Consider the following 12048-nt stretch of genomic DNA (forward strand, 5'->3'; position numbering starts at 1 on the left):
CTGAAGTCAGCTTGTGGTACTGGCCTTACTGCAGTCATGACCTGAAGTCAGCTTGTGGTACCTGGCCTTACTACAGTCATGACCTGAAGTCAGCTTGTGCAGAGGTAGACAATACTTGGTTTTATAAGAGTTCAAAGAGGTAGGAAAATACTTAGTTTTATAGAAGTTCAAAGAGGTAGGAAATACTTGTTTTATAAGAGTACAGCCAGTTCAAACAGGTAGGCATGCTTCGTTTTCGGTCAAACTGGCCCCTCTTTTTGACCTGAAGTCAGCTTGTGGTACCTGGCCTTACTACAGTCATGACCTGAAGTCAGCTTGTGGTACCTGGCCTTACTACAGTCATGGCCTGAAGTCAGCTTGTGGTACCTGGCCTTACTGCAGTCATGACCTGAAGTCAGCTTGTGGTACCTGGCCTTACTACAGTCATGACCTGAAGTCAGCTTGTGGTACCTGGCCTTACTGCAGTCATGACCTGAAGTCAGCTTGTGGTACCTGACCTTACTACAGTCATGACCTGAAGTCAGCTTGTGGTACCTGGCCTTACTACAGTCATGACCTGAAGTCAGCTTGTGGTACCTGGCCTTACTACAGTCATGACCTGAAGTCAGCTTGTGGTACCTGGCCTTACTGCAGTCATGACCTGAAGTCAGCTTGTGGTACCTGGCCTTACTACCATAGACATATATATAATAAGGCTAGATGGCTCAAGGCCTCGGAGTCTCTGACGTTTATAACAAACCAAACCGTTTGGTAAATGTGACCCCCTCACACGTGTGCGTTTTAACGTGTGGCCCCTGTAAATGTGTCCCCCTCACACGTGTGCGTTGTTGTAACGTGTCCCCTCACACGTGTGCGTTGTTTCAACGTGTCCCCTGTAAATGTGCCCCCCTCACACGTGTGCGTTGTTTTAACGTGTCCCCTGTAAATGTGCCCCCCTCACACGTGTGCGTTGTTTTAACGTGTCCCCCCTACAGCTGATCCTGCAGAAGGAGTTCCATGTGATCTACGCTCTGGCTCATGTGTGTGGTCAGGACCGCTCGCTGCTGGCCAGCCTCCTGCTGAAGGTGTTCCGACACGAGAAGACCGAAGCCCCCCTACTGAGGACCCTCAACGATAAGGAGATCAATATGGAAGGTAACATTTACACCCCCTACTGAGGACCCTGAATGACAAGGAGATCAACATGGAAGGTAACATTTACACCCCCTACTGAGGACCCTGAATGACAAGGAGATCAATATGGAAGGTAACATTTACACCCCCTACTGAGGACCCTGAATGACAAGGAGATCAACATGGAAGGTAACATTTACACCCCCTACTGAGGACCCTCAACGACAAGGAGATCAACATGGAAGGTAACATTTACACCCCCTACTGAGGACCCTGAATGACAAGGAGATCAATATGGAAGGTAACATTTACACCCCCTACTGAGGACCCTGAATGACAAGGAGATCAATATGGAAGGTAACATTTACACCCCCTACTGAGGACCCTGAATGACAAGGAGATCAACATGGAAGGTAACATTTACACCCCCTACTGAGGACCCTGAATGACAAGGAGATCAATATGGAAGGTAACATTTACACCCCCTACTGAGGACCCTGAATGATGTAATGTAATGGATGGATGAAATATTAAGTGTGAATATATTAATGGGTGTAATTCTTCCTCCGTCCAGAAGAGGCAGTATGACTGTATTAACCCATTTCGACCTGATTCTACAAATGTCTTCTAAATCATGATAGTTTTCAGCAAAAACATATGTTTCTATATCAGTGGTTCTCAAACTATTTCATGTCAAGGAGCCCCAAAATTATATGTATTTGGCTGCCGACCCCCATCTGAAAATATGTTGTCCCCCCCCCCCCCCAGAAAGATTTGAGTTACAAATGTTCTCTCTGAAGGAATAAATATTCAAAGATTTGCGCCACATTTTCACGATTTTTCAAAAATAGCAGACATACAAGCTCCACGCTACACGCTATGAGCTTGTAGATCTGCTATTTTTCAATAGCTAAAGTATAACATAATGCTTTAAAACACCAAAAGGGGTTCCCGCCCAGATTGTGTTAACAGGTGTAATTCCCCTCCCCTCCAGACGAGGCCACCACCCTGTTCAGAGCGACCACGCTGGCCTCCACGCTGATGGAGCAGTACATGAAGGCCACGGCCACGCCCTTTGTTCACCACGCCCTCAGAGACACCATCTTGAGGATCATGGAGAGCAAGCAGTCCTGTGAGGTAATCTGCTCTCCTCTCCATTGGAAACACATGACTCTCCTCTCCTCTCCTCTCCTCTCCTCTCCTCTCCTCTCCTCTCCTCTCCTCTCCTCTCCTCTCCATTGGAAACACATGACTCTCCTCTCCTCTCCTCTCCTCTCCTCTCCTCTCCTCTCCTCTCCTCTCCTCTCCTCTCCATTGGAAACACATTGCTCTCCTCTCCTCTCCATTGGAAACACACTGCTCTCCTCTCCTCTCCATTGGAAACACATTGCTCTCCTCTCCTCTCCATTGGAAACACATTGCTCTCCTCTCCTCTCCATTGGAAACACATTGCTCTCCTCTCCTCTCCATTGGAAACACATTGCTCTCCTCTCCATTGGAAACACACTGCTCTCCTCTCCTCTCCATTGGAAACACATTGCTCTCCTCTCCATTGGAAACACATTGCTCTCCTCTCCATTGGAAACACACTGCTCTCCTCTCCTCTCCATTGGAAACACACTGCTCTCCTCTCCTCTCCATTGGAAACACACTGCTCTCCTCTCCTCTCCATTGGAAACACATTGCTCTCCTCTCCATTGGAAACACACTGCTCTCCTCTCCTCTCCTCTCCATTGGAAACACATTGCTCTCCTCTCCATTGGAAACACACTGCTCTCCTCTCCTCTCCATTGGAAACACATTGCTCTCCTCTCCATTGGAAACACACTGCTCTCCTCTCCTCTCCATTGGAAACACATTGCTCTCCTCTCCATTGGAAACACACTGCTCTCCTCTCCTCTCCATAGAGACACACGGGGACTACAAATTAACTAATTTCACTGGTTCATTACTGAGGCTATAGCGATTTCTTTTGTGTTCTAATAAAGTGTCCCATATGTTTAATTTGTCCTTTTCAATGTCACATACCTGCCATTTCAATATACATCCTACAATGTACTATAATATACTCCATCAGTTTGTGAAAAGTGCTAGCATTGTAAATCTCAAGTCAAAGTGGTCGCACGGTATATACGTCACGGATGCATCCCTTGAGGTTTTCAATACCCAGATATATTTGTTGTATTTCGTTTTATATGCTATGTATTTGTTGAAAATGATCTAAACAGCATCTTGCAAGACTATTATTAATACTCATCTGGAGAATTCACTAGGTAGTTGAAAATGTCAGGATGTCACTCCTCCATTTAGCTGGGTTATTTTCCCATGCAACTATTCAGCAAAGTTAATTATACAACAAGTTGACAGCGGTAAAACACACCGTCGGAGCTCCGTGGTAGGTAGAACATATATAGTAATCCTGTGACATGTTCAAAATATAGACATGAATAACAAAGTCAGTCGGGATCGGGATGTATATTGAGAATTCCACTCTTCAAAGTCGTCGCTCGTAGCCTCGTAAAGGCAGTGACGTCCCGTAAAAGCGACAGGTTCTCTGTCTGCCGTCAACCCTCTGCTCCGTTAACATTATGGGTAACTCAAATGTGAAATACATCCTCTATTGAGAAAACAACAATATATGTTGACAAAGTCACTTCATACATTTGGAAACATATTTTTATTCAAATCAATATAGTCTTCAGTTCATTTCATATTATTTTAAAAGTAGGCTAACTACAGTTGAATTTCAATGGACTTCTATGGGCTGGCCTGCAGTATCCGTGCCAACGGACCAGAAGTGGGGACGCTGTCTCATTTGGGGGCGTGACATTTGTAGTCCCCGTGTGTCTCTATTGGAAACACATTGCTCTCCTCTCCTCTCCATTGGAAACACATTGCTCTCCTCTCCATTGGAAACACATTGCTCTCCTCTCCTCTCCATTGGAAACACATTGCTCTCCTCTCCTCTCCTCTCCTCTCCTCTCCTCTCCATTGTAAACCCATTGCTCTCCTCCTCTCCATTCTAAACCCTCTCCTCTCCTCTCCTCTCCATTGTAAACCCATTGCTCTCCTCTCCATTGTAAACCCATTGCTCTCCTCTCCTCTCCAGCTGAACCCGTCTAAACTGGATAAGAATGAGGATGTATCAGGTAACTTGGCTCACCTGCTCCTCATCCTGTCAGAGCTGGTGGAGAAGATCTTCATGGCTGCTGAGATCCTGCCCCCGTAAGCACTAAGCACATACACACACGCACGCACGCACACGCACATACACAAAAAAACACAGAATGCTCTGCCCCCAACCATTATTTTATTGTGGTATGTGTTCCAGTATCTTGGGAGCGTAGAGGTCGTGGGGGGATGTATGCTTTTATTAGGCTGGACATGTAGGGTGGAGCAAGTCCATTTAGGGCTTTAACTCTTTGAGAGTTTCAAGTCAAATCAATGTAGTTGCTAGACTTCTCTATGAGAGAATTGCGTTTTTGAATGATTTATTGAAAATTCTCTGTTGTGACTGTGCGACAACGAAAGACCTTCAGAGAAAGCTTGACTTGTTTTTGTGTTGGAAGCCATTTAAAAGAGCCTGCATTTACACTGGGTAGTGTTTCTAGGACAACAAAAAAAGTTATGCCCGGTTGAAGTTTTATTTTCCAAATAACAGTTTTTCTGCTGGGCAGCCATGCCATATCTCATTTGAAAGGGTGAGTTGTCTAGTTCAATTAAAACAAAAAAGTTTCTCACATGTACCACTGTAGATATTTTGCCATCTATAAATAGCATGGTCAGTCATGACCAATCTGACCAATCCATCTAAAATGACCAGTAGCTCTGAATTGGAACATGATAGAAACAAAACATTTTTTGAGTGGTGTAAACCACTCCTACGACTGGCTTTGTTAGTTTACGTGTCTGTCTGTCTGTCTGTCTGTCTGTCCGTACCCAAAAAAATGAGCATGGTTGCTATGGTCACCCAGTTCACACGGGTGTGATTTCATTACGTCAGACCACAGCTGATCAGTCTATATAAGACCTTACACCACTCAGTTCACATGGGTGTGATTTTTTTGGATACAATTAGACATTCTAACACACATTTTGATATATACCATGACTTGGTGCCCATGATATGTATCAAAATATAGACTTGAATGTATACTGTATTATTAAAAAAAAATAGTTCTTACCATCTACTATTACAGAGTAAATCACAGTTATATACTTAGTAATATACAATAAACCTCAAAATAGTGAACAAAATAGCCATGACAGACGGGTCTAACTCATTGGAAAAGCGTCTTTCATTTTTTATGACTACTAACATAATAAATATTACAGAAAATAAATACATACAAAACAGTTACTCCTCCCCAGTAGTGTCCCCAAACCACTGCAGTCCAGATGTTCTTGACTGTGTGTGTGTGTGTGTGTGTGTGTGTGTGTGTGTGTGTGTGTGTGTGTGTGTGGTGTGTGTGTGTGTGTGTGTGTGTGTGTGTGTGTGTGTGTGTGTGTGTGTGTGTGTGTGTGTGTGTGTGTGTGTGTGTAGGCTAAATAAAAAAAACACCCAACCACTGCCCCCCTGAAATGAATGAATGAATCCGGTTCAGTGTCGGAGAACTCCATTGCAGTCTTGACTCTTCGTCATCATCCTCATCTGATGCCAGTTCTAAATATATAAAAATAAATAAACATTTAGCTGTAGTCAGTGCACGCTACTTACATTCTTGTGGTGTTTTTACCCGACTGCTAGCGATCAAATGAGTTTATTGGGCCTAGTCGTGGCATGATCGCTACAAATAGATGCTTGTATAATTAGTATCACGATAAAATAATATGGCGACGTTAGAATGACACACAAATGAGTGATCGAGGGTAATGTAGCTAGCTGCCCAGGCTATATCCAGCTAGCACCATTGCGTCACCATCATCGCGTCGCCACATTCCACTGGCTATTGGCTAGTTGCTAACAAACACTGCACAAATTGTACTGACTATTGCCTGTACTTGTGGCCCGGGCGCGATGATGGCGGATATAGCCTGGGCAGCTAGCTACATAGATTCTAGCATCTATTTGTAGCGATCATGTTATGATTTGGCCTATAAAGCCAGGTACAATAAATTAATTTGATCAGATGTTTTTGTTAGCCATGTCGATCACTAGTAGTACCGACCCTTGTTATATATTCTCCGACTATGCCTGTCACGATGACTAAGCCAGTTAGATCTATCCATATGCTATATGGTTCTACCACATCTATCTGATATCAGCACTAGGTCGGCTCGGGCTCAATATAGGGATTGTCATACTAGACATGTCATGTCATATTAGGGCATTTTCGAATACAATAAAATTACCTTTTGGCGAAGGCATCAGCCTTGGTGGTAACTCCTCAGGACGGTGGGGAGACAAAGAAAAAACGTTGGCCCACGTGTAATCCGCGTGGGTGGATGTTGCAGGAGACAGCAGCCAGCTGGGAGATCTGGCTCACGGTGGCTCACGTGGCACCAGCCCGGTGCCCCCACCAAGGCCACTGGACACTCACTAAAACTCACTCAAATATATATATATTTTTTGCTGCGGTGCGGGGACTGCAAAACTGGCTGAACAGACCCTTCCTCCGGCTCGGAGAAGTCACCCCCCCTGTTCACTGGGGGGTGGGCGTCAGTTCCTATAGGAAAACATACACGTGTGACACAGGAATTCTGGGTAATGGAGTTCGAAATAAAGGTCAGGAATATAAACAGCGCTCCGGAGCATATTAATCTAAACATATTAATAAAAAAACCTCAGAATTTAATTACATCACGATGATTGCCGTGCTCTTCTAAGGGTTAAAGGTCAGGAGGAGCACCTTGAAATGGGCTCTGACCTGTATGGGTAACCAGTGTAATGCTATGAGTGTGGCTGTGATATGATCGAATTTCCTTTTCCTTGTGCGTGTGTGTGTGCGTGTGTGTGTGTGTGTGTGTGTGTGTGTGTGCGCGCAGCACCCTCAGGTTCATCTATGGATGTCTACAGAAGTCAGTTCAGCAGAAATGGCCGACCAACACGACCATGAGGACCAGAGTTGTCAGGTACGCACGCACGCACGCACACACGCACGCACGCACACGCACACTGCTCTAGCAGTGATTCTCAACCCGTTTAATCTCAAGGACCCCCAGTTTGACATGCGTTAGTCTACGGACCCCCATTTAATGGCATTTCTATCTCTGGGACCCCCAGTTTATATTGTGAAATCAATGTAGAGTGTACAAGCTTGTAGGTCTGCTATTTAAAATAAATGGTGGAGTGTACGCGACTGATACTTTTGACTTCATTCAATTACTTTATTGCAAACACAGAAACATCAAGCCACTGTTGGCTGGCTTGATGTTGATGATGTGTGTTTGGATTTGAATATAATTTTGTCAAAAAAAACAATCAAATATTGAAAGAGAATTAATCATGTTTAATTATGGATATCTTTAATTATTAATGTTTAATCATTAATATATGTGTGTGTGTGTGTGTGTGTGTGTGTGTGTGTGTGTGTGTGTGTGTGTGTGTGTGTGTGTGTGTGTGTGTGTGTGTGTGTGTGTGTGTGTGTGTGTGTGTGTGTGTGTGTGTGTGTGTGTGTGTGTGTGTTCGGTTATTTGGCAATGTTGTGCCCGGGCTCCGACCAGCCCATGCACGTAGGCAGAGTAAAGTGACTAACACGCACAGAAGTGAACTAAATGCTCCAATGATAGCTTATATTTGATGAACTCAAACGTGCATTTTATAGGGTTTTTATTAATTCATATTAATTATAAACACTTACAATCATACATTCACACGTTCTGTTCACACTTCCCCCCAACACAAGATGAATACAGTATCCCGGCCTGGATTACAGGTCCTATTGGTCTGTGGTTCTATCCTAACTCTGTCGGTAGGGTTTACTATCATTTTACACTCTAAGACTCCCAGATCATGGTACAGCTTAGCTTGTCATTGTTGACTCTCAGACTTAGTTCAGTGACACATTAAGTGGCACATTAAGTGGTACATTAATGGTACATTAAGTGGTTTTAAATCTACCTTAGCATTAATCAGATGGTAATTAATCAATGATCGGGAGACAAGAACACAGATGACATTTGGTTACAATCTAAACATCATATTACATCAATTATTAATAATGCACAATTATATATCGCATAATACATTATAGCATATAATATATAGCAAATACATACCGCTGGTCTCTGCCTAGACAGACATGTATCACGTTCGATGGTATTGGTGAATCTGGTCTATCATTGCTTTGTCAGTATATTAAAGCAAGCTCTATGACTGATGTCACACCTCCCTGCTAAACACTTTCAACCAATCAGAAGCCACAGACCATCCTGTCTTTCTCCTCTGAGAGGCAGTTTGTGGTGCAGTCAGCTTCCTGCCTGCACCGCTGACCTTAGCTGTTAGACTATCACATATTTATTATTTAGGCTTTTTACCAACCCAATATATAATAGGTTATTTAGAACACATTTACACAATTGAAAGGGATTAAAGATAGAAGTTACTTAATCCCCATTTCCATGTTCTATTTGTGTGAGTTGACACTGCCCTGGGAGGCGCCATAAACTATAGACCCTTTACAGCTGGAATGCTGACCAGCAGCCAACCCCCCAGCAAGGAAGTGGCCTGGCATTTATGACCTCCTAGGTTCTTCTTAACTCACCAATGAGCTGTAATTCTCTCTTCTTTGGAAATACACCTAGACACCATAATCTATATATATTTTCTTCCCCAATATCTGAGAATACATCTCGCACACCCATAATTAACACGACACCCCTCACGTCAGTGATGAAAATTGATATGGATATCAATTTTTCATAAACTGAAAGATTATTTCTGATATTATTATTTTTTTCGGAAATATTATTTTTTGATATTTGGGCCCATGCCATTTTTAGTAATTTCGGAACCTGTTAAATAATACTGGATCCACATACTGAAGTTATAACATTATACAACTTTGAAAAACACATTGAAATAAAACACAACCCATTAACTGCATAAATCAATAAAACAATGAAAATAATAAAAGGTTTACATGCGTCGATATCGTGGACATTTTTTGTAATTATCCCAACGCACCCTTAAGTATTAAATTCAGTTACAGCTATCAAACTTATGTATACTTGTAATAATGTGATGCAGTGCATCTCCACTTTTGTAGGATGCATCCTGTCATGTCAGTTAGGGGTCACCTAACTGACATGAACTTTTGGTCACCTCTGTCCGTTTAATCTTATGGCTGTTTGCCCGGACAAAGGTTCAGACTTATCTAAACAACCCCCTTGTTTTGAGGAAGAAGACGGTTTATTTTCCACACAAGACTGGTCCCTTATCTTAAGAAACATTCTTCCCGTGCTCCCCCACCTCTGCAAACGACTCTTTGGTTGCAGAATGGGCCCAGTTGGTTAACAAAGTTTAAACAATGCAGTTTATTACCCCTGGTTGTTTCCTAACCAATCATGATCACAAACTTGTCTTAGTATTTTGTCACCGTGTTAGGAACCTCAAATTGTGATTTTAACAAAATAATCGATTTTGCATCTCAACAACTTGGTGTCATTTGACTTTTTTGGATTTTTTACTTTGACTTTTACCAAAAGCAACCCAATTGAAAATTGCAATATTTAACCACATTATGTGTCTTTCACACATGCAGTCTTTGTGCTCGTGTCTGTGTGTTAGTTTGTGCGTGCGCGCACACGCGCTCACGCACAAAACCCACTTGCACTTTGAGAGACAGTGTTCCCCCCTCCCAATCGAAGGAAACTTAATCATTTTACCAGCATTCTTTTTTACCTTTGTCCATAAGGACTTAATTGGCACAGATTAAATCCATTTACCTGCTATTCATTGTATAATACAGATATAATGAACCCACATACATCATCACGTTTATACGCACAGATCAGACACACATCTCGTGCGTGTGTGTGTGTGTGTGTGTGTGCGTGCGTGCGTGTGTGTGTGTGTGTGTGTGTGCTGTGTTTGTGACATCTTGTTGTCACTGAAGCCCCAAATGTTCCCTGCTGTAGGAGCAAAATGGGTAGAGAAGCATTTCACATGCTACTCTTTCTGACCCAGTTCTGATCTCGCTGGCATGAAAGCGTTCACCCACCCCCATCTTTTTCCTTTTCTAGGATCTAAAAGGACAGGAGCCATCGTGGCATTCTTCGCCTCTTTGCAAACTCGACACAACAAATGTGTCGACACTGCGGTTCTCTGTACCAGACTGGACTTTGCCATTCCCGGTTTGCCACCCTTCACGGGGGCAATCTTCGGGTGACCCCTCACGAAAGTCACCCCAGGTTTCCTGGTGTGTGCGTCATGCCCCCCCACCACCCGTTGATCGCGTTGACTTGCACCAGTAATGCCACAAATCACGCTCGGCGTTTCTGTGGTGAGAAGGTTTGATGACTCGTCGGCCTTGCCCACGACGTTTGCGGGCATGGCTCTGATGATGAACGGTGAGGCGTAGACAGCCTCCAGTTTCTCTGGAAGGTTGCTCACCTCTTCCACCCCTGTTGACAGCTGCCCTGCTGCTGCTGTCGGTTCTGCTTGTCCTGTGTTGTTCACAGGTGCGACGTCTGCCGCTCGTTGGTTTCCCACTTCGATGTTCGGCCATTCCTCCTCTGTCGAAGGCTGCGGAACTGCGTGGTTCTCGTCGGTTCCCTCAGCTCTGCCCGTAGCCGCTCTTGGCCTGCTACGGTGCTGACTGAGGGCTTGTCCTGTCGTGGGTTCGTTGCCCACGGTAGAGGGCTCTGGCTTCCCTGCATGGATACTGCAGGCACCAGGCTCCTCCGTTGTGACAGGCTCCATCTGCTCCCAGCCTGGATGGCTGGTAGCTGACCCGTCTCTTCGCCCTGGCACCGTGTCCTCTCCTCGCCCCTCTGGGGTGGTCGACTCGGTCCCCGCTGGCACGGTAGGCTGGATGTCACATCCGTCTCCCCACGGCGCTGCTTCTTCTGCGGGCTTTGGTATGCCCCTCTCCTTTGGGGCTCCTTTGTTCCTGCTTTCTGCAGGAAACTCACAGAGGCCTATATGGTGGCACCCTGCTGTGATTGTAATTATGACACCTCTGGCTACCCTGCCTTCCTCCTGACAGATAGCAGCCCTGATTACACGGTATCTTTCACTGTTGTACTGTTTAATATATAAATTCAGTAATTCATTTTCTATGTGTGCGAGTCTATCTTCGTTTTGTTCCTGAAGGATCATCTCGTAATCTGACGACGCGTCTATCACATCGTCCATCGCCCTGTCCAGCTCAGCAAAACTTTCAGTTATCTCACTGAATGAACCCTTGTCAATACAAAGATCCACCCTATAGGTTGTACTATCAAACATAGCTTGAGCCTGTGAGCTCTGTATCTTTAGCCCGTTTAAAGAAGCCATTTTTCCACCCCCTCTGTCCCTCCCCTTAACAAACAGTACAGGAACTAATTGGACCGGGTTAGTGGTTTAGTCGACTTCACAAATCATTCATTCACTCAAGTAAATGGTTAGTTTTTTGCCCAGCTTTAATTAGCGGACTCTGACACAACAAATGTGCCTATTATTTGTACTCAGAGAAGCCCATACTTCCCTGTTAATACCTTCACCAAATAAACCTTTTTATATTATATAGATTATATATAATATAAGTATATAGATTTATATTGGCCGTGGGCGGTCAAACTCTATAGCCTTCCGTAAACCTGGATCACAGGTTCTGCTAGATGCGTCACGCAACAGTTATTATAGACACGCCCTTCCTTTATGCGCACTTCAAAGCACGCTTTCAGCGTTAAACATTATTGACTGGTAAGATTATTACATCGCCTTTAATGCTGAGTTTAAAACCCTATTTTGTTCTAAACATTTATCACCGCTATTAATTACTACTTTGGTAG

The 12048-nt window shown here is 44.0% G+C and overlaps 1 protein-coding gene across 1 annotated transcript in view; it reads left to right on the forward strand.

Moving 5' to 3' along the window:
• The window catches only part of rasa1a (RAS p21 protein activator (GTPase activating protein) 1a), a 55720-nt gene that overhangs the window by 34228 nt on the left and 9444 nt on the right, over positions 1 to 12048 (forward strand). Inside the window, exons 17-20 of the mRNA XM_079518945.1 lie at positions 975 to 1134; positions 2108 to 2250; positions 4223 to 4338; positions 7099 to 7185. Coding sequence (XP_079375071.1) covers positions 975 to 1134; positions 2108 to 2250; positions 4223 to 4338; positions 7099 to 7185 — 506 coding nt within the window. The remainder of the gene's footprint in view (positions 1 to 974; positions 1135 to 2107; positions 2251 to 4222; positions 4339 to 7098; positions 7186 to 12048) is intronic.

This window comes from Electrona antarctica (assembly GCF_951216825.1).
Source record: "Electrona antarctica genome assembly, chromosome: 13".
NCBI lineage: Eukaryota > Metazoa > Chordata > Actinopteri > Myctophiformes > Myctophidae > Electrona > Electrona antarctica.